A 22,743-nucleotide genomic window follows, 5' to 3' on the forward strand; every position below is an offset into this window, starting at 1 on the left:
CGTTAAACACTCCCTCACGTCTGTGGAGTGGTTTCCTCTTTTCCAAGGCTGTTCATGTGATCAGCCACCTGGGAGAGTGAGTGCTACCTCTCCACTGTAGTGGCATTTATAATAATTGCTGGTGTTTGTTGAACATGTTTTATTGAAGGTGAAAGGGAAGCTGCTATAACAAAAGGGACCAGCATTTGGTGGCTTAAAGAACATAGAAATGCGTTTGTTTCTCTCTCATGTAAGAGTCCGAGGGTGAGCAGTCCAAGTCAGCAGGGTAGCTCTGATCCATTGGGAGGTTCAGGGACCTGGGTTCCTTCAGTCTTGTCTCACCAGCCTCCATGCTCATCTGTGTGGTCGAAGCTGAGAGTAGCAGTCCCGTCTGTGCTCTAGCCTGCAGGTGGGGAGAGACAAAAGACCCAAGGCAGCAATCGTGTTTTAAGCAAGGTGGATGAAAGCAGTGCCCATCACTTCTGGGCACATTCCACTGGAGCCACAAAGGACGTTGAGAAATGTAACCTTTCCCAGCCTAACTTAAACCTCCATCACAATGGAAGGTGGGGAGGCGGACTTCAGTGGACCTCTAGCAGTTTCTACAGGTGCTTTCTTTGAACCTTCAGCCCACTCCAGTCCAAATCCAGCAAAACTCTTCTCCCCAGGCCCAACTTTAACACTCCTTTCTGTGACCCCATGTGGCCACTCGCATCTTCTGCCCTGCTTTCCTTTACAATACAAAAAAAGTTGCCAAATGATGTAGTCTCACCACCTCCCCCCATCCCCTCTTCAGTCCACTGCCTTCAGGTTGATGGCCCCACCTCTCCCCCAAGACCACTGTCTCCAGGGTCACCTGGGACCTCCACAGAGCCAGGCCCAGAAGACACTTCCCAGCTTCATCCCCACCCAAGGGCCACGTGAGACTTTCACAGACCTTATAGTTCCTGTGGTTCCTGCAGAAGACTCTGTGGTTGGCACTGAAAGTGTGCCCCTCATTTATTCATTCAACAACCTTTGCCAAGTCCCTGCTGTGAGCACAGTCTGGGCCCCGTCTAAGTAGAGCCAAGGGAGGTCGAGCTCCAGGAGAGAAAGTGAGTGGGCTGCCCAGCGTAGCTTTCCGATACCAAGTGGGCCCCACACAGTAAGCTCTCAGGGCATCCAGAGATGGAGGTCCAGGAAGGCTTCCTGGAGGGGGCAGGATTTGACCTGCAGTTTGAAAGACGGACAGAATTTTGAAAGGAGCAATAGAAACAAAGGGAATTCTGAGAAGGAGGAAGGGCATGTACAAGGACATGAAAGGAGAGGGGGCAGCCAGCCCTGCCTGGCTGAGAGGTGCTTTCATGCATGACCTCACTGCCACCCCACCGGCCTCCTTGAGTGGGAGGCATTTGTGTCCCCATTTCACAGAGGATGCTCAGAGAAGTTGAGTCACAAAACCAGGCAGGGTGAGAGGCAGCAATTGACTGGGTCTAACAGACCCCTAGGGCACAGTCTGGGGTGCGTCCAAGGAACCATGGACTGTGGGTCTGATGCGTGTGTGTGTGTGTGTATTTGTGAGAATGTGTAATGTGTCCTTGGATGTGTCTGGGTGACCATGTGTTTACGACTGCACATGACTGTGGCTGTGTGGTTTCTTATGTGTACATGCATTCGTGAGCATGGGTGTGTCTGAATCTGAGGGGTGTGGAGGGGGCTGTGTCTGAGCTTGAGTTTGCATGTCTGAAGGTGGCTCTGCCAGTCATGTGTTTGTGCCTGAGAAGGGGTGTAGTTTTGTTTGTGAGTGTTCACAGTGTTGGTTGGCTGAGGTGGTGCATTTATGAGCGTGTGCAGCAGTACTTACAGGCCTGTGGACATTTGACCTCCACTCAGATTGGGGTCCAGATAAAGCTGACTCAAGGCAGGCAATCTGAGAGAACCCTCAAAAGCCAGCAGTTGCTGGCAAAGACATCTAACAGATTATAAAGACTCGGCTGAGAGTCTCTCCAGCTTGACAAAGCTCGGAGGTAGGGAAGCCCAGGCTCCCAATGGGAGTGGAGGGGAGGGAACTCTTTTCAACTGGGAGAAGCTAGAAATTCCCCAGAGCCCCTGGAGTTCTTTCCCTGGCTGTGGAGGCCTCCCCTGCATCCATTTGGGAGCCCTGAGGGTGGAACTACTTACTCCACAAGGCTCAGCTGATTAGCAGCAAGGGCTGCTGGGATGGACCCCTCCTGTCTGGAGCTGGAAGTTCCCAGAGACTAGACATGGGGCAGAGTGGAAGCAAGGGCTCCCAGAGAGGAGGGTGCAGGAAGAGCCCTCAGGATTGAAAAGCAGAAGCAGTGAGAAACAAGCACTGGGTTAGGAGCAGGGGACCTGAGTCTGAATCCCATCTTTGCAATACATTTGCTATGTGATCTTAGTGTATTGGTCAGTTATTGTTGTAATAATGCTGTATAACAAAACCACCCCCCCCAAACCTGGTATTTTACAGTAGTAACATTAATTTTCTCACTCACTAGTATGTGGGTCAGCTAGAGTTTAGCTAATCTGTACCAGGTCCTCTGAGCTCAGCAGGACTCCAGAATGTGGGCTGGATTTGGTCTGTTCCATATGTCTCCTCGTTCTCTGTGGACTATCAGGGCCCTCTTCCCAGGCTTATTTCTCTCATGGTGAATGGTGGGAACACAAGCAGCTAAGCTAAGCCAGGCCACACAACCCATGCCATTGCTTGTGGCACAGGGCTTGGAACACGCCCTGTAGGGTTACTTGAAAGGGTGTAGGTACCTGATCTCATTACAAGAGAGGCAGAGCTGAGATTACCCATCTAATCTATCACACTTGAGAAACTCACTTCCTCCCTCTGGGCCTCAATTTCTCCACCAAATTGTGCACCAGAGCTCTGTAAGAGCTTTTTCAGAACATAGGTTCACTGGCCCCAACCCAGACTGCTGAATCAGAACCCTAGGAATAAGCCCTATGAATCAGCATTTTTAACCAGTGGCTCAAGTGTTTCAGACAGAATTGGGAAGTCAGATCTAAGTGAGTCCAAGCCCCGGTAAGCCCTCAAAGCCTTGAGACTTTCTGGATCATAACTGCCCTTTCCCCTTCCTCTTTGTTCCAAGCCCCACTCTCATAGAGGCTAAAAGCCCAGCTGAGGGCTGTGTAGCCGCATGCATCCTCACCACACTATCCCCCTTTGCGGGATGAGGAAACAGAGGCCCAGAGAAGTGGAGTCATTTATGCAAAATCCTGCTACTAAGTGGCCTCAACTAAGATTTAAACCCAGGACCGTGTGACTCCAAGTCTGCACTGGAGAAGACGTGGCTCCTGCCATTGAGGATTTATGCCGTTTGAGAAGATGAAACCTGGACCAAGTATATATACAAGATGGCCTGAATGAGGGCCCAAGGAGGGGTCTACAAGGTGAAGGAGAGCACAGGCAGGAGAAATCATTTCCTCCTGGGAAATGGGAGAAAGGCATGCCATGGAAGGCTTCCTGGAAGAGGAAGCATTTGAGCTTAGCTTTGAAGAATGGAGAGGCTTCTAACAAGCAGAGATAGAATCGTACAGGGAGGAAGGTATCCCAGGAGAGGAAAGTGCAAGAGGCAGGCTGGAAGGAGAGTTCTCCTTTCTCTTCCCCTTGACACCAAACTCCTCTGCCACAGGGTCTTTGCACATGCTATTCCTGCTGCTTGGGATGCTTTGCCCCTTTCCCCCTTCCGTCTGACTTTAGCTCATCTTCACTGACCTTCCTGACCTGGTCATATGCCCCCAGCACCATGGCCCTCAAGCCCCTGTGGCTGAGATGTTAAGCCTCATGTCTTCGATCATTTCATTCCCGTCTGTCTCCCCCACCATCACCACTTGGAAGTACACAATGGGTCTGCTTTCCCTAAGTGTGGTTTTCCTGGCACCTAGACAGGGCACCAGGGTGAATGCTTGGTGAGCATTTGCTGAAGGGTCCAGAGAAGCATGGAGTGAGGTGGGGTGTGGAGGTGTATGATGGGGCTGGAAAACAAGGCCGGGGACTTGATTTCCAGACAGATGCATTCAATGCTCGGTTTTAATCAGACCCTAAAATTCAATATATAAATATCCAGCTCATGGCCTTAAAAGGAAAAAGTATTTCTTTTGGGCAAGTGACTGGGCCTTGCTCACAATCCCTTGGCATTCATTGGGGCCAGAGCTGTCTCCTGACTTCATAAAGCTGTCACGCTGCCTTCGAACTACACTCCGCCATTCCAGAACGCCTTTCTGCCCATGTTCACAAGTCCCCTTGGGGCCCCGGGAGGCAGGAGGCCAGGTGGGCTGCATATCCCTGCTTAAAGGATGAGGAAGTGGCATTGGGAGAGGTCAAGCACGTGCTGGGCTCACTCAGCTGGGAAGCAGCAGGCGCAGGATTCAGTCTGGCTGTGCCAAGCCCATGGTCCCTGACACAAACAAACTAGACAACATAGAGATGGACAGGAGTGGGAGGGCAAGCCTTGGAGTGGGCATCAAAGGATCAGAGGAGAGTCTCTCTGAGGAGGCAGTGTGTGAGCTGAGATCCGGATGACAAGTCAGAGGCAGCCATGCAGGCCTAGGTGCATGTAGCATTTCAGCAAAATGGGGTTCGTCCTCAGAGCCACCTCCAGTACTACTGGCCGCCCTCCAGGGCTGCAGCGGACACGCTCTCACTCCAAGCAAGCCCCGAAGAGCCCCACCTCTGTCTGGTCCCAGAGGTGGAGAGAAGGGTCTGGGCTTTGGAATCAGGCAAACTAATCTGGCTTTGAATCAAGCCTAGCTGCTCCCCAGCACGTAGCCCCGGACACGTCACTTAGCCTGAGACTGATCGCATCTTCCTCATGGGTACCACCACCTACTCCTTGAGGGACGGCTGTGAGGCTTTGAGCTCATGTTCTTAAGGTGCCTCACAGGCTGCCTGGGGTGGCAGGCACTCAGCAAGCAGAGACCGTTCTATATTCACTGCAATCATAATAGCAGCTCACGTTTGACAAGTGTCCCAGACCCCATTCTGAGCCCTGGATGCTGAATCTTCCCAGCGTTGTGAGGTGGGTCCTATTACTCTCTTGTCTTAACAGGTAAGGAAAGCAAGGTGTCAAGAGTTAAATGACTTACCCCCAGTCACCAGGCAGTCACCAGCAGAGCCGGAATAATTACATTACTGCATGATCAGGGCCCGGTATGGGCTGGAGCCAAGTCCTCTGCAGGGGTGAGGCAGGCTGTGCGCCCGGCCCGTCTGCACCACAGCCTGGCCGAGCGAACGCAGCCTTTGAGGCCACCCTTACTAGCTGAGCAGTTAGGAAGATCCCCTGTTGTCATGTCCTAGGGGGTTGTGTGGGAGAAAAGGCATTAGCGCTGGGCTTGACAAACTCCGCCCTCATCCAGCCTGCCCCTTTCCAAGTTATGGGATCAGGCTGTCCAGGAAACCTCACTTCTCTGAACCTCAGTGTCCTCACCTTCGAAATGGGCATCACCCCAGTTTTGCAAGATAGTTGCCAGGGTATTAATAATGTGGACAAAGCACCTGGTACAATACTCAGCAGCTCGGCTTAAAATGAAATCAGAAGGTGTGTTAACCTTCTACTGCTGCTACGACAAAATACCACAAACTTAGCAACTTAGAATGACATGGAGTTCTTATCTTACAGTTCCATGGGTCAGAAGTCTAGTCTGGATCTCATCAGGCTAAAACCAAGGTGTCAGCAGGGCTGTGTTCCTTGCTGGTGGCTCTAAGGGACGATCTGTTTCCTCACTCATTCAGGTGTTAGCAGAATTCAGCTCCATGTGTTTGTAGGAATGAGGTCTCTGTTTCCTTTCTGACTGTCAGCTGGGAGGTCCCCTAGCTCCCAGGGGCCTCTCTCTCATCCTTGCACAAAGTCTCCTGAATCTCAAAAGCAGCAACAGGGCGTCAGGTCCTCCTCATCCTCCAGCTCTCAGGTCTGACTCTCATCTGGGAGAGATTCTCCTCTTAAGGACTCAAGTGATTAGATTGGGTCTTCCTAGATAATCCGGGATAATCCCCCATCTCAAGGGCCGTAACCTTCATCACGTCTGCAAAGTCCCTTTTGCCGTGTAAAATAACATATTCCCAGATTCCAGGCTTAGCTGTGGACATCTTCGGGGGCTGTTATTCTGCCTATCACAGAGTCAGATTAAAGCACATCCACATTCATCCCGTGCAAACACCTCCTTTTATAAAGAGGAAAACTGAGGCTCAGGGAGATTCCTAAGTGGCTGCCCAAGATGGTACAGCAGGTCCTTGGCAGAGCTGGTCTCCAACACCCTCACCAGGTGTTACAGCCTCTGTCCGTGACACCACTCCGCATGGCTTTCTCATGGAAAGGCTTTCAACTTCCCAAAGCCCTTTCTGCCAGCCGTGTTCTCCTCTGATCCTTTCAGCCTCCTGTGGAGCGGGCACAGTGGCTCAGTCTCTAGCACTGGCATGAGCATGTACTCACCTACTTCTCTCCCTGGGGGCGAAGAGGATCAGAAAGAGACAGGCCAAGAGAGCCCCCAGCGCGGCCCATGCCTGGGGAAAGGAAGACAGAGGGAGCGGGCACTTCCCTCCTCAGGCCGAGCCCTCTGCACGTGTCGTCCTCTTTGATCCTCCCAAGTGTCCTGCTGGGGAGGCACTGCCCGCCTAGACTATCAGCTAAGATTGGCTTTGGCTGCCTATAACAGGAGGAAAAGTAACAGGTAGCCACTGCCACAGTAATGCTGTTAAACAATCAACCACAAAAGCAGTGGCATAAAAGCAAGAAGCACTTACCTAGCTCGTCAGTCTCCTGGCTGGATGGGTCTCGGCGGGGAGCATTCGTATGTTTGTGCTCCATCTACTCCAGGTCACTCAGCAGCTCTTTGGATTTTGTCAGGGCTCTGTTGCATGTTTGGGGTTGACTGCTGTCAGCTGGTCGTGAATGGCCCTGGCAGAGACAACTGGGGCAACAACTCTGCTCCCTTTGCTCCGTGTGCCTCGGCCTCCAGCAGGTCAGCCTGGGCCTCTTCTCTTGGCAATCACAGGGCACCTAGACAGCCGGCAGATTCATGCGAGGGCTTTTTCAAGCCTCTGCTTATATCATGTTTGCTTATATTCCCTTGGCCAGTGCAAGTCACATGGCCAAGCCCAGAGCCAGAGTCAGAGGGAGACTACCCCAGTTACAGGGCAAAGGCTGTAGATACAGAGAGACAATTAGTACAACCAGTCTACACAGTGGCTTAGACAAATGGAGGTTTATTTTTCTTATGGGTAAAGGATGTTGGAAGATAAGAGTTAGAGCAACTCCATGGACTCATTAGGGAGCCAGGCTCCGCAGCATACTTCTTGTTCCTATGGATCAAAATAGCTGCAAGAGTTCCAGCTATCACATTCATGGCCCAGGCAACAGGATGGAAGAAGGACAGTGACAAGAGTAGGGCCCCTCCCTTTAGAGGAAACTTCCTAGAAGTCCCACCCTTTACTCATCAGCAAGCATATTGTCACATGGCCACTTCTAGCTGCCAAAGAGTTTGGGAAAATGTGGTCTTTTATTTGGGCACAATGTACCCAGCTAAGATCCAGGATTTCTGTCAATTTGAGAAACAAAGAATGGATATTTGGTAGGCAGTAAGTACTGTCTGCCACAACCCATTAACAGGGGAGGGACCTGGGCCCAGAGAGAGGGGTAACTCGCCTGAAGTCACAGTCACCTGGTCATAAAACAGCTGGGATTTGAACTCAGAATGCTGCCTCTTCTCCCCTCTTCCACTATCACCACCACTGTTCATGATCCTTTGCTGGGGACTCAGCTACTCACAGTGCTGTCTGAGAGTCTGGGTGGCCCAGACAGCTACACCTGGCTGATGTCCCCTGATCCCTTACTCTGGGCCAAGTCCTGTGCTAAATACTTTACATGCAGGTCTTCATTTAACCTTCCCAACACCCCTGCCACTGTCCCCACAGAGGTGTGAGGTAGGTTCCCTGGGCCACCTGATTCGAGGCCCAGGCTCTTACCACATTGCTAGTCCAGATGCTGGGGTGGGACTAGCTCCTGCTGGGCAGCCTCAGATGAGATAAGGGTGGTCCAGCGGCCTACTAGGAGGTGGGCCACTGGATGTTCCTGCAGCATGAAGCCCAGCGCCTGGCCTCAGTCTGCTCAATTCCCACTTGTGGATAGGGCCAGGCAACCAGCGAGAGAAAAACCAACCTGAGCTTTTGAGTCAGGCAGGCCGGGGACCTGATCCCAGCCCTGCTGCTTATGAACTAAGGCACCCTGGACAAGACACTTGATCTGACTCTCCCTTTCCTCATCTGTAAAACAGAGGTAGTTAGCCCCTACTCTGATTGTGTGGTGCCCAGAAGGTGCAGCTAAATCTGAATCAAGGGAAGAGTGAATAAGCAGGTGAACAGCCAGTTGCCACCCCAAAGAGCTGTTTTCCTCAGGTTCAAGAAACAAAAATAATAGCATTTCCTGGACTCGTTCTTTTCCCCTTCCAAAATGTGTTCTTCAGATTGCTAGTTTCAAAAGACAATAACCATTGTATAAAAAAAGGGCTTTGAGGCCAAATGAGACTGAGACTGCCAGGTTAAACCAGGTTAACTGGGCCTCTCCCCTGCAGGACTTCTCAGACCCTTGAATAAAAGAATGTGCCGTCCACAAGCAAGAGTCTAGAACTCTTGGCCACAGAACACCTAGGTTCTATGAGGCAAAGTGCTACCCTGGCACCATGTCTCAGCTTTTCCTTTTTTCTGTCCCACACCACTCTCTAAGAGCTTTGGTCCAATCAGAAAGAAACAAAGGCCCATTTTCTGGAAGAGTTTTATTTGTGGAAATTCTGTTGTGAGAAGTTATCATCAGGTCACCCAGAATTGCAGCTGAATCATCAGGGGTTAAGTGCCTTGCTACAGGTTTAAGAGATGGAACACTCAGAACAGCTATCCCATTATCAGCTGGAAATTCTAAGAGTCCTCTCACGGGTAAGGTGTTCCTACTACAGACCCTGGAGAATGTGAGCAATTATGGTACTGCTGGCCGGCTGGTCAGCAAGAGGCCCCATGTCACAGCAGCAGGTCAGATCACAGGTGGGCACGGGGTCTGAGGAAGAGTGAATTGTTAGTGACTATCGTACAAGCCAGGCTGCCTTCTCCTCGCTGCTGCCTGGGGCCATGCTCCAGGGTCCCGCCCAGCGTCAGTGGACTCAGCCAGTTTCCTGAAAGGGCTAGAAAATGAGAGTCCGTCCTTCCATCCATCCGTCTTTCCTTCCTCCCTCCCTCCCTTCTTTCCTTCCTTCCTCCACTAAATATCAACCAAGCACCTACTCTGAACCACACACTGTTCCAGGCACTAGGAATAGACTGAATAAGAGACACAAGGTCCCTGCCTGCAGATAAGACAGTGTTAGTTAGCACTATAAAGAAAAGAAAGAAAGTGTGGGGTGGTGAGTGACTGGAGCAGGGGTAGGGGTCAGGGAGGGCCTCTCTGAGAAGGTGATGGTTTAGCTGAGACCTGAATGAAGAGGAGATGCTGGCCACGGGAGATTTGGGGGAACTGGTTTCCAGGCAGAAACACTGTGGGGCCAAGACCCCAAGAAAGGAATGACCTCAGCGTGGTTGGGAATGGAGAGGCAGCCAGTGTGGGTGGCGCATGGGATCCAGAGGGCGAGTGGAGGGGGGTGGCCGGTGGGCCTTGCAGGTCTTGCAGGCCACGTGGAGCCCCTGCATCTTGCTCCTGGTGCAGTGGGAAGCCAGTGGGAGTGCAGATGTCAGAGAGGCAGCAGGGTCTGAGAGTCTGGGGCCTGGGGTGGGGTGCCAGCAACTCCTCCCCACTCCCTCTAAGCTCACGGGGTCTTCTGACTGGTGAAAGGGTAAAGGCCAAGTGTGGGTCTCCCTGAGAGCTCAGGGCTGGGGAGGCGAAGCTGAGTGAGACCCAAACCCACACGCTGTAGCAGTAGCCAGGCTCACAGGCCTCCTGACTTCCTGCCTGTCGAAGGATCCTAGCCCCAGGAGTCCCTTAGAGACAGCCTCCATCAGCCCTTCATGCTAAGGAGGAGCGAGCACACAGAGGGAAGGCTAATTCCCCAAGCCTCAGCTGACCAAGAGACTGGAAGCTCCCCCAGGGCTCGCTGGGGGCAGCAGGGCCCCCGGCCACCTGCTCCAGACGAGCAGGCCCTGCCTGACCAGGGCCTCCCCCCTTCCCCTCCCGGCCACAAGCCTCTTTTGTGCTGGCTCCCTGGGGCTCCATCTCCTTGCAGGGGTCACAGGGCACCGCTGACCCCATCCCCCTGCCGTGTGCCCGGCTGGTAATTGAAAATTCCAGAATTCCCTGAAGACCAACTTACAGGGAAACCTGACACCTCAGGGTGGGCAGCAGGCAGCAGGAGGGACGGGAGAATATCCAGCTGTTCCTTTTTCTCCACCGTTAATCCCCCCAGATTCCAGGAGAAAGGCCAGCCCTGCTTGGCCCTCCCTGGCCTGCCTTGATCATCTTCCCAGCAAATGCCTCCTCCTTGCCACACCCAGGGTTAGGGGGCTTATGGGATCAGAGCCGGGGTTAGCTGCCTGTAACCCAAGCTTGCCAGCTAAGCCCGCCAAGCCCAGACCCCCATGGCCGTGGGGGACCTGCCTCCGCCAACAGCTGAGCGCCCAGAGCCGGGGCTGCTGGGTGGGTGGTGGGTGAGGTAAGTCAGCCAGAGCCGGGTGGAGTTAGCTTTGCACCATGAGATGGGAGCCAGACCAGGCTGTCCTCAGAGGCCCTCTGAGGCCCACTGGTTTCCAGACCTCTGTGGTCAGTCTGTGTCAGCCGCCGCCAATGGAAGGAAAGGATATGTTGGAACTGGGTGGGCCTGGGTTCAAATCCCTGCTCCACTGCCTGCTAACTATGTGACTTTGGGCAAGTTACCTCATACCTCAGTGCCTCCGTTTCCTCATCTATAAAATGGGTATGATAATGATACCAGCCTCATATGGTTGCTATGAATATTAAATGAGTTACTTGATGTAAAGCATTTGGAAAGGTGCCTGGTGTAGAAGTGTTAAGTGTTAGCTGTGGGGGCCCTCCTACTTTCTTTTTCTTAAGCATCACGAGGCATCCAGGGGGTGTGCAGATGACAAGCTTGTGTTTTAGTTGAGGTGCAGTTGCCACCCCTACTGCAGTCCTTCTGTGACTCCCCAATGCTTTCCGGACAAAGCAACTCCCAGGCGTGGAGGTCTGGTCCACACCTGCCTCATTCTCATCCCTGTGCCTCTCCTGAAACTATTTGTACTAATGCGTCAAGACTCTCTAAGCCCATGGGCCCCGGGGGAATAGTTTAGCCTGGGCAGATGAGAGGGACAGTCTCCGGCAGAAGCCAGGCTGTGAGAAGCAGTGTGGTAGGTGGAAAAGATTGCAAACTGGACCTCTGCTGATTGAGGCTGTTGTCCTCGGCCCACTTCTACCTGCTGTGTGACCTTGGACAAGTTAATTCCCTTCTCTGGTTGAATCCACCACTCCTCAGAATGTGGTCCACAAGCCGGCAGCATCAGCATCACCTGGGAGCTTGTTAGAACCGTAGATTCTCAGGCCCCATCCCAGGCCAGCTGAATCAGAATCTCTGGGGGCAGGGGAGGTGCCCAGCAATGCGAGTTTTAACAGAGTCTCCTGGTTATCGTCTTACTTCCCCTCAAGCTGAAAAAGTGCAGTAATCTATAGAGACACATTCTACCTCTTTCTTCCATTTTGGGGAGGTGAAATTGCAGGGAGAGATGTGGAGGGAACAGCTTCACCCCTGCCCGGGACTGGATTATCTTGTCTGAGTCCCAGAAAAGGGGCTTGGATCCAGGAGCCCCACACCAAGTCCAAGTCTCATGGCTTCTCCAGTGCTTGGCACGGTGCCCAGCCTGGAGTAGGCACTCACTGGGTTGAAACAAATATGCCTTCTCCCATTAAACTGTGCCCTTATGGAAGGCAGAGACCCTGCGAGATTCCTCTCTTGAGCCACAGCACCCAGCATCGTGCCAGCATCATAGTAACTCTGAATTGAAATTTTTTCCAGCTTGAGGTATTATTGACTGACATAGAGTATACGCAGGTTTAATGAGTACAGTGTGATGTTTTGATACACATGTATATTGCAAAATGATTGCCACAGTAAGGTTAGTTAATATCTCACATAATTACCTTTGTGTGAGTGTGTTGATAACATTTAAGATCTACTCTCTTAACTATCAAGTATATAACACAGTATTGTGAATTACAGTCACCCTGCTGTACATAGGTCCCCAGAACTTATTCATCTTAGAGCTGGGAGTCAGTACCCTTTGACCAACATCCCCCCATTTCCCCCAAACCCCAGCCCCAGGTAGCATTCTACTTTCTTGGAATAGTCCTAATACTATCTCCCTCCTAAGGCGCCAGGCATCACACTCAAACCATTACATGCATTTCTCCTTTCATCCTCCCCGCATCCTTGCCAGGTAAGATTCCCCATTGGACAGGTGTGCAAACTGAGTTTCAAAGAGGTTAAGAGAACTTGCTCAAGGTCACAATATTAAGGAGTGGAGGAGGGGGATGCTGCATGCAGGTTTACCTGACTCCACCTCTGGGCTCCCAGCTCTAACCTAGACTGCCCTTCTGAGGGTTGGACTGGGATTTCCTCAGCTGAACGTTCTCCAGTCTAAGCAGGAAGCGCTAGGTAACTGCATGTAGTGTTGGCTTAATGAGAATACTCCTCACCCATCCCTAAGGGCTCAGTGTGTGTCCAGTGCTCCACAGACATGCAGTGGCAGCATGGCCCACGCCACATACAAACCCCTCCCACCTTGGTGAGGGATCCCATCATTCCAAGGAGCGCCGGAGATGACCTCAACCAGCCCCTCACACCAAAATTATCTTCAGACCCTTGGAGGCGGGGGCAGGAGGTATCCCTCCCCAAGTCTTTGGTGGCTGAGTTTGAAGCATTCTCACTGATTTCTCAGAGCACATGCGTATATGTGCGCGCGCGCACATGCGCGCACACACTGAGTGCTCACTGCCCAATGGGTTATCTCAGAGGGACTGAAAAGCTTGGGGGAGGTCTAGGGGTGTTTCCAGGGCCAGCAGTAAGGGTAAGCTCCCAGCCAGGATCCCCCAGATTGGCCCAGGTCTGTGAAACTCCAGAAGGGATTTATTTTTGTTGTTTTTAGTGGGAAGCAAACTGCACTAGGCTAGAGAGAGGGACAGACAGCCCCAGCCTCACAGAGGAGCCAGGGCTGCCAGCCATCCAGGAGAACAGAACACTTCTCCACACAAAGGTGGCTGCAGAGGGGAGAGATGGAGCTGAAGCAGGAGACGGGGTCAGAGAGTGAGGGGACAGGCAATAGGAATGGCTCTGAGGGCCAGCAGGGAGCAGAGCAGGGGCAGGATAACTCAGCTCCAGGCCCAGCTCCTCACTAGCTGTGTGACCTTGGGGAAGTCACCTTGCCTCTCTGAGCCTGTTTTATCTTCTGCAAACTGCAGCTAGGAAACGGTGACACAGAGAGCTCTAACCACCCCTCCACGGGATTCTAGCAATTTCTTTGTTAATTTCTGGTGAGCAGGTACCTACAACCAGGCTGACCTCACAGTAACCAGGACTGCCGCCGGTGAAGGGCCTGAGCCACCAAGTTCAAGTCCTAGCCCTCCACCACCGTGCTGCATGACCCTTGAGCACGTCACTGAACAGCTCCAAGCCTGTTTCCCCATCTATAAACTGGGGGTGTTAATAGCCCCCAGCTCATGGGGCAGTTGTGAGAAGTGTGTTACACCTGTGATAAGAGGTGTAGTCAGGCTGCAAAAGGCTCAGTAAGGGTTAGGTTTGTGGCTTTATCGTTATATCATACACGTGCACACAGCCCTGAAAGCCCTTCCAGTGACTTCGTGGACCCTGAGGGTATGTTGCTTTGTCCTACAGCTTACTGTTGGTATAGCTTCAGGTAAGTCACTTTACTGTGATTCTCAGTCTCCCCATCTGCAAAGTGGGCTGAAGGAAGTCTGCTTCACAGGTTGTTGTGAGGACTCAATGCGCTCATGTATGTTGAGGGCATAGCCCAGCATTAGTAGATGCTCAGTAAGCAGTGGTTACTGGGGCCCCTCCTTTGGATTGCGTCTTCTTGATGCCCTGGGAGGGAACAAGGAAGAAAGAGTCTCCTTGTCTGACCAAGGAGGAAACTGCAGGGAGCTGGGTCCCTGGTCTTCCCAAGAGGCTCACTGCACCTGGCAGGGCAAGGAGCCACCTGAGGGCCAGGCGACCCTCCTGTGGGGGGCAGAAAGAACAGAGGCACTTCAGGGACACTTGGACCAGGGTCCAAGTCTTGCTTTTGGGTAGTGCCACCCCATCTAGGATGCCTTGGGCCAATTCTCCACAGCTTCTTGGGGGTGCTGGAGGGAATCCCAGACCTGCTCAGGCCCACACTGGCCGCTAGGCTAATCCAATTCCAGGCCAAGGGCTATCTGGAAGGACAGGCAGGGAGCATCTGAGCTGCAAGACCTCAGGGATCTTTCAGCTGGGCCTGTGGTACAGAAGAGGAACCAGGTCTAGAGAGGGGGGCATTTGCGCAAGGCCACCCAGCCAGTTAGCAGCAGGACAGAGAGCAGAGCCTGGGTTTTCTGACCAACAGACTTCTCCCTCCACCTTGGGGACAAAGGGACAGAGAGCAGGAAACAGGTGAAGCATCTCCAAGATCTAATCCTCCAGGAGCTGCTACCAGTCCCTGGTCCACACTCATGTCAGTATGATCAGATCCCCTGCAAAACAGAATTTGGATAGGAGAAGGGTCAGTCTCAGCTTCCTTCCGGCACTCCTGTGATGGTCAAGACAGGGCATCCACTTGTCGTGAACCTGCCCAAGAGCCAGGAGAGACTGCAGGAGGTGCTCCGCTCACCCTGGTGAGTCTTCAGCCCGTCCTGAGACCATGAAAACCTCAGGCCCAGAGAGGCGAGGGGACTCCGCCCCAGTCACACCACAGGGAGGGACCAGGTCAGGACTCACGGACAAACCCTGCTCTGGAGACGGCAGACCTAGGTTCAAGCCCTGGCTCTCCCACTGATGGGCTATGTGATCCCAGGAAACCCTATGCTCTTCTGAGCTTCGGTGGCTTCACCTGTCAGTGGGGCTAATACGGGCCCCTCACCAACAGCTCAGGACACACGTGTGAAGGGCCCAGGGCCATGGCCAATGCATAGTAGGTGCTTTGTGCAGGTTTGTTCCATTTGAGAAGAAGGCAAAAAACAGAGGCAGGAAATGTGGCATAAGGAATCGCTGTGACATAAGGAATCAAGGAATGGGATGCCAGCTTGAACTCACTGTGACTTTGGGCAGCTGACAACCCTCTCTGGACCTCAGTTTCCACATCTGCAAAATGAAGTAATAGGACTAAATTATTTCTAAGGATCTTTCTAGCACTATACACAGCCTCCCCTGACCCCTTACCTCCATCATCTAACCACACTCCATGAGGACACTCGCAGCTGGGGGGAGCGATGGGTGAAAGTCCCTTAACATACAATTAACCATTTTAGCCCGTACAGTTCAGTGGCACTTAGTACATTCACAGTGTTAGGCAATTGCCACTCCTATCCAGTGCCAAAACATCTACATCTTCCCAGAAGAAAACCCCATTCCCAGCATTCCCTGTGCCCACTCCCTCAGCCCCTGGCAACCACCCATCTCCTGACTATCAACTCACCTGTTCTGAATATTTCGTATAAATGGAACCATGCAATATGTGACCGTATACAATCTGCATCTGCCTTTCACTCGGCATATATTTGAGGTTTACCCTCATTGTAGCACAGGTCAGTACTTATCTCTTTTTAATGCCTAAATAATATTGTTGTGTGTGCACACTACAGGTTGTTTATCTGTTCATCTGCTGATAGGCGTTTGGGTTATTTTCACCCGTTGGCTGCTGGGAATAGTACTGCTATAAACCTTTGTGTACAAATACTTGCCTGAGTCCGTTTTCACTTTTTAGGGGCATATGACTAGGTGTGGAATTGCTGAGTCATATGGTGATTCCATGTTTAACTTTTTAAGGAACCACCAGACTTTTCCATGGTAGCTATGGATTTATTTTTATATATTTTTGGTGGTCAGTTTCATTCATTGCTTTATCCCTGCATATAGGAGTCACTCAAAACAAATTTGTGGAAGGAATGAAGGAATCTCTCACTTTCTCTGCTTCCCTGTCCCAGAGCTCCATCATCCTGTCTAGGGTCTGTATGTCCCCTGGGCCAGTAGACTGTAAGCTCTAAGAGAGAATGAACGACATTTCATCCAGCTCACTCGGGGCCAGAACAGAGAAAGGGCCCAGTGCATCTGTCTTGACTTGAGGTGGCCGAGTCTCCCCAGGGATGGCCAAAGTTGTCTGTGTTTCATCTGAAGGTGCCCCATGAGAGCAGTGCCTGTGGCCCTGCCTGGGTCCCTCTGCACCCTGCTGGCTCCCAGGCCAGCTGTGTGGCCTAGGCCAGATGCCTTCCCCTCTCTGGTCCCACAGCTCTCTGTCTGGGCACCTCTGAGGCTGGGCCAGAAGCTGCACCCTCTCATGCCCACCCCTGAGCCCTGACTTCTGACCTCTCTTCCAGCTCCATCTGCCGTGTCCATCATGCACCAGGTGAGCCGCACCGTGGACAGCATCACCCTGTCGTGGTCCCAGCCCGACCAGCCCAATGGCGTCATCCTGGATTATGAGCTGCAGTACTATGAGAAGGTACCTGTGCTCCCAGGTGCTCCCCCACCCCCTACTCCCCGAGGGGCTGTCTCTCAGGCTGGGGCCTGCGGTTGCACTGTCCCGCAAGACAAGGCACCCGGGTGAAGCAGAAAGATCACTGGCCTCAGCTCCCCAGCTGTGAGACTTCAGGAGGGCTCCTTGACCTCTCTGAGTCTTGCTTTTCTGGTCAAGGGAGTCAGGCCACAGTCCCAGTAACAGGCAGTGGTCACATCCCTTCCCCACCAAGTCACCTTTCATCTTGACTTCAATGGGCCTGATGTTATGAAAGAACTGGTTTTCCCAAAAGCTGCATTTATTAACTAATAATCAGTCATTTACCCATTGGGAAGCAGAGATTTGAAACTGCTCAAGAGTGCTTCTGCGCAGGTGAGAGAGTGGAGCTCCCTCCCCAGGTTGCTTTGATTCCAGCTAAAACACTCATTTTCATTTGTGCGAGTGCCCTTTGTATGGGGAGGGAGTGATTTCTCCTTGAAATTTAAGTCAGACCTTTATTACTCCCTTCGGGGATCCAGAGTTGGAAGCCACTGGTGTAACAGAAGGGGCACTGGACGAGGAATGAGAAGCTGCAGGTTCAAACCCCAGCTCCATTCATAACCAGCAGTGTGACCCTGGGTGGGCATCTTTCTCTCTCTGAGCCTCAGTTTCCTCCTGTGTCAAGTACAGATGAAACCACCTCTCTCACTTGGGGGCTGTGCAGGTCAAGGAAGGGAGGCAGGTAGAGTGCCCAGCACTGCCTGGGCCTCAGCAGAGGTGAGTGTGCTGCCCCTTCCTGCCTCCTCTGCCCTGCCTGCTTCTCGCTGGGCAAGGGCTACCTGACATAAGGCCAGGGGAGCTCAGCACATCTTAATGTGAGGACCTGCACAGTACAGAGGCTGGGGGTGGACAGAGCAGCTGAATATCAAAGGTCCAGGAAACTCTCTTTTGACAGATGCCTGTTTTTTCACCTGCTCCCTGAGGCACCAAATAGCCACAGAGACTGCAAGGGTCTTTGGGAAAGGCATCACTGGGCTCCCATTTAGACTAAGGTGTAAATGACTGTCGGAAGTGGTTGGTTGAGGGTAAGCCTGCTGGGAACCAGCGATGGATGGAAAGCCTCTGCTTAATGACTGAGAAGAACAGGTGGAGGCAGTTCCCGGCAGCCCTGCTGGAGCCCCACCTTCTGACGCCCCGTCCAGCCCTTCCACTCTAGTAACTGCTGGGTTGTCCAGTGAGTCTCAGAGGTTCCTCTACACCTATCCAGCCTCACCCAGCTACTTTGTGATTGTTTCCTCGCTCATCCCCTCCTCCAAGGAGTGCAGGGGACCTCCGAGAGGCCGGGGACCACATCTGTCCTGTTCACCACCTTCTCCCAGCGCCCTGGGCCTGGCCCCAAGGAGACACTTGATAATGCTGGCTGAATGAGTAAGTGAGTGATCCCTGCCCATGGCCTTGATGGAAGGTGGAGACCTCGCCTTACCTCGGCTGTGTCCACATCCTGGCTGGAGGTGTCGTTGCACGGCCCTCGCAGGGCCCTGGAGAGTCTTGGGGGAACTGGGCATCCGGGGTAGCCGGACCAGCTCCTCCCAGGCTCAGGAAGACCCAGGCCTTGCAGGAGCCAGCATTTCCACTCCCTCCGGCAGGGGCAGCTTAGCAGCTCAGAATTTAAAAAAAAAAAAAAAACCTAATTAAGAAGCTTTATGATTAAATGAAACTGAAAGTGTTTGTCCCCAAAGACAGAAGCGGAAATGAGAAATCCCTGTGCGGGTCCTGCCTACGACCCATTTCCTACCGAGACGGGAGGGGCTGGGGAGGCTGACAGAGGTGAGAACTGGGAGGCAGTTCTGCCCTACTTTCTGCCACTGCTCGGGCATCCCTAGGCCCCTGCCAGGGGTGGCAGAACCACCAGGCCTTGCAGCAGCCGCAGTTGCCACCTGCTCACGTCCCTTGAGCACTCACTACCTCCATGATCTCATTCAGCAGTGCTGTTTATCCCATTGGACAGGAGAGGAAACTAAGGCACAGAGAAGTTGTGTAACTTATCCAAAAACACCCAGCTGCTAAGTGGCAGAGCAAGGACTGGGAGCTGTACTCTTATTATTCACCTGGCCCTCCTGCCTCGCAGGTTTCTTCCAGATGACTGTAAAGAGGTGGACCAGATCAGGCTCTGCTGGACAACATTAGGCACGAGAGGGAGGCAGACCTGAGGTATGGCTGTGATAAGACATGGCCTTACTTCAGTCAGCCCCTCCTCCCAGGGCCTGGGTGCAGAACGAGGCAGTTAGGCTCTGCCAAGGGGGAGATGGACATTGCTTCATTTCACATTGTCACCAGCTTTGGGCTGGGCCCTGAGCTGGGTGCCAGGAATACCCAGAGTAACCAGTCATGCCTGGAGGCCTCAGGGACTTCACAGTGCAGGGGTAAAAGACAGGTTTAGACACAGCCATTAGACAAGATATGATACAAGCCACAAAAGGACCAGCAAAGTTTTCATGGGGGCAGCAAGGAGGTGCCCATAATCCTGGCTTGGGTGAGAGGAAATCTTTATTTAGGTGACATTTGAGCCAAGCCTTGAAAAGATGTTAGGAGTTTATCAGAAAAGATGTTAGGAGTTTATCAGACAGACAAGTGTTGAGAGCAGGGTCATTCCAGGCGGCAAGAACAGCATGCGCAAAGGCCCTGGGGCAGGAATGTGCTGGCTGCATTCAGAGAACAAAGAAGCCAAGTGTGGCAGGAGCCACATGAACAAGGGAGAGATCTGCAGGGGAGGAGCTTAGGGAGGGAGGCAGGGTTGGGGTGTGAGCCTTCCGGCCCTTTGGAGTCTGGATTCAATTGACCAAGTATGACAGGAAGCCATCAGAAGGTTCTAGAATGATATGATCTGACTAAGATAAAAGATTCCTGTAGCTTGCTATGCACATGGAGAACAGACTACAAGGAGGTCCTGGAAACACCAGTAGACCAGCACAGGGCTCTCATGGGACACCAATGAGAAGTGATGGGAGCATGGAGTTGGGTGGCTGGCAGCAGAGATGGTGAGAAGCTGACAAATTCAGACAATATTTTGGAACTTAGGGGACCAGGGAAGTGTGAAGGATGACTCCCAGTAGGTGGGGATGCCTTTTCCTGGGGGCAGATGTGGGCTTGTGATTTGCAGGTATAGGTGCTGTGCTTGCCAGGGCTAGGGAGGTGTAGCCAAGAACGGACAGGAGAGTGTGCAGAGGAAAAACAGAAGTGGAAGCACAGAATCGAGGAGAATGGCAAGATTTAAGGAGAGCAAGAAAAAAAGAGTTGATCAAAGTGTCGGAGGAAGCACCAGGAGAGGGGCAAGGGAGAATAGGAGTGGGTTCTGCCCCTGAGCTCTCAGGTGAGGCTGTGACATCCCAGCCACCATGTCTACCTTCCTGAGTCAGCCCCTCCACTGGGGAGGGTCAGCCAGGATGCTAGTGGTGAGATTGACTTCTGATAATCCATAGCTGGCTCTTACCTAAAAACGGACTCCTCCTGGTGCCTGCAACTGATTTCTTTAACGAATGCTCCAGATCCTCCCAGGTAGAGAAGTCAGAAACTGAGCCCTGCAGCCCCACGTGGGTCCCACTCCCACCATCCTTCCCACTCTAACTTTCCTTCTTTAGAAAGGGCTCTTTTGAGGTGGGCTCTCCATTTGGCCTTCCCCCAGCTCCACTGGGATTTCCCAGCCTGCCCAGAGCCCCACAGCTGACAACCACTTTGCTGGAAGACTTCTGGATGGTGCTGATGAGTGGTTAGCCAGACCAGGGCTGGCTGCTTCCACTGGGTCTGGCATCCCAGGGGAGGTGGCCTCCTTTGGCAGCTGCCCCGAAGCACACAGGTTCATGCTCCCTTTGGCTCCCCAAGAGCTCAAGAAGAGTCACTTGTGAGGCCACCTATGGCCATGGGCCCTCGTAGGCCATGTTGATTTATGTGTTTATTCAACAAACTTCTCCTTGGCAGAAGTAACAGGGAAGGATATGCCAGGCAGAGGAAGCAAAGGTTGGGGGAGGATAGGGTGGACTGTGAAAGTCCAGGCTGCGTTCAGGTTGTTGCCCAGTGTCCGTGGAGCAGTATCTACGTGAAAAGGTTTGTTTACTCGTTCATTCACTTTTTCCTGTATTCATTTATTTAATGAACGTTGGTGAAGGTTTACTCTATCACAGTGTGATGATAGCAGGGATGGTGAGAGCCAACGTTTACTAAGTCTTTATATGTGCTGGAGGCTATGCCAAAAGCTTTGCCCATTTTTTCCTATTAAATCTCCACAATCACCCTGTGTGGTATATAGTGGTGTTACCCTACTTTAGAGATGAGAACACTGAGGCTGAAAGGGCTTAAGAAATAGACCCAGTGCCTCATTGGTCCCGTGGGTAAGGACTCAAACTAAGGGCTAGCGGATTTCATACTAAATTTCTTTCCATAGTCCATTGGTGCTTAATCCTTATTCAGATACTGAAGGGAAGGGAATTGACGGCACGAGAGCATCTTCAATGTGCCTGGCACTACCTGATCAAATTTTATCTTCAAAATAACCCAGAGAGGTTGGCATTTGTTGTTCCATTTTCCAGAATAGAAAACAGGGGCTCAGGAAGTGAAAGGTCTTTCCCAAGGACACAGTGCAAGTGAGTGGAAGAATTAGCATTTGAAATGACTTCCAGTCCCCTGCTCAGTCCTGTGCCTGGCTTTAGAGAAGGGATACACTCAGGTTAGTTCCTCAGTTTCCCTAGGCACCTATGCGACTGGCAGTTTCTTCCACTCTCCCTCATGTAATCAGAACTTAGAACTTCTAGCCTCTCTAAGAGGGCACCCACCCAGTCTTGGGGAATCCAATCCCCTTTTCAAGCCTGAGCTCATCCCACGTTGGATGGTGGCACCTAGTGGCCAACTCTGGTACTGCATCCCAGGTTCACAGACAACAGTTTTAACATTCATTCATTCATCTTCCCAGTAGTTAGTGAGCACAGACTGTGTGCCTAGCCTGGGGGTCCTGGAGATGAACCAAATAAAGTCCTTGCCCCAGGAAACCCACAGTCTTTACAGAACACACATGTATATCAGAACAATGGATGGGAGAGGAGACAATGGACCTGCAGTCTCCGGCTGGGACATGCCGGAGGTCTCTTCAGCGGAGGTGGTACTTGTGCTGAGTCTTGAATGATAAGTAGAGAACGGCCAGGCAAGTGAGGAAAGGGTATTTCAGACAGGAGCAATAGCCCTTGCAAAGGCTCAGAGTGTCTAGGGAAAGTCAGATTGCCAAATAAAAAGTAGGACACCAGGTTACATTGGAATTTGTGAAAATAAAATTCTAGTATAAGTATGTCTCAAAGAATGCATGGGACATACTTATACTAAAAAAATTATTCATTGTTTATCTGAAATTCAGATTGAGCTGAGCATTCTGTTCCATTTTGTTTTGTTTTGTTTTTCTAAATCTGGCAGCCCTACCAGGGAACAGGGAAGCAACTGCATATGGCTGGAGCCTGGAGGATTTCCAGGGATGTGGCAGGAGAGACCGGAAAAAGCTGGGTCATGGAGAGTCTGGAATGCCAGGCTAAGGAATAGGGCCTTCACCCTGTGGCCACTGGGAAGGCCTCTGCATGCAGGCTTGGTACAGGGGAACAAAACACAACCCCTTCCCTTTGGGGTTCACAGTCAATGGAGTAAGACGAGCCTGGGCCCAGAGCAAGGAGCTGTCACAGAAACACATCGCTCCCCTGAAACGTGGCACCAACAGGAAGTGCTCCAGGGCTCAGAGGAGGAGAGGCACATCTGGCTGGGAAATCAAGGAGGCTTCCTGGAGGAGGGGGCAGGCAATCTGGCTCAGGAAAAAAGATTTCCTATCTGCTGCTGCCCCCTGGTATGAGAAGGGGGGAGGCACTGGCAGGTCAGTCCCTTCTCTTGCCCCAACGTCCCAAACTCTTTCTCACCTCCTTGCCTTTGCACCTGCTGCTCCTGGGGGACTTCTATTTGTTCTTTAGGATTCCATTCCATTTCCCCCCACTAACCAGGGCGCTTTCCTTGACTTTATCTAATATCCCCCACCCAGGCCAGGTCACATGATCCTCAGTTCATTGTGCTTACCCTACCCATATGAA

General features: G+C 52.2%; 1 protein-coding gene and 1 long non-coding RNA gene across 5 annotated transcripts in view; one reads left to right on the forward strand and one right to left on the reverse strand.

Moving 5' to 3' along the window:
• Positions 1–22,743, forward strand: part of EPHB2 (EPH receptor B2) — a 176,010-nt gene that overhangs the window by 137,565 nt on the left and 15,702 nt on the right. For all 3 annotated transcript variants that reach the window (XM_032495410.1, XM_032495408.1, XM_032495409.1), the window contains exon 6: positions 16,515–16,639. In XM_032495410.1, the coding sequence (XP_032351301.1) occupies positions 16,515–16,639 (125 nt within the window). The remainder of the gene's footprint in view (positions 1–16,514; positions 16,640–22,743) is intronic.
• Positions 133–19,582, reverse strand: LOC116668290. Of its 2 annotated transcripts, XR_004325408.1 has the most exons (4): positions 18,117–19,582; positions 6,731–7,130; positions 5,077–6,633; positions 133–382 (listed from the first exon to the last, which is right to left on the reverse strand). It is a non-coding gene; the product is annotated as an uncharacterized LOC116668290 (long non-coding RNA). The 2 variants fall into 2 exon arrangements; XR_004325407.1 differs by lacking the exon at positions 18,117–19,582 and having other exon boundaries at positions 6,731–9,239.

The sequence above is a fragment of the Camelus ferus genome, chromosome 13 (assembly GCF_009834535.1).
Source record: "Camelus ferus isolate YT-003-E chromosome 13, BCGSAC_Cfer_1.0, whole genome shotgun sequence".
Lineage (NCBI taxonomy): Eukaryota > Metazoa > Chordata > Mammalia > Artiodactyla > Camelidae > Camelus > Camelus ferus.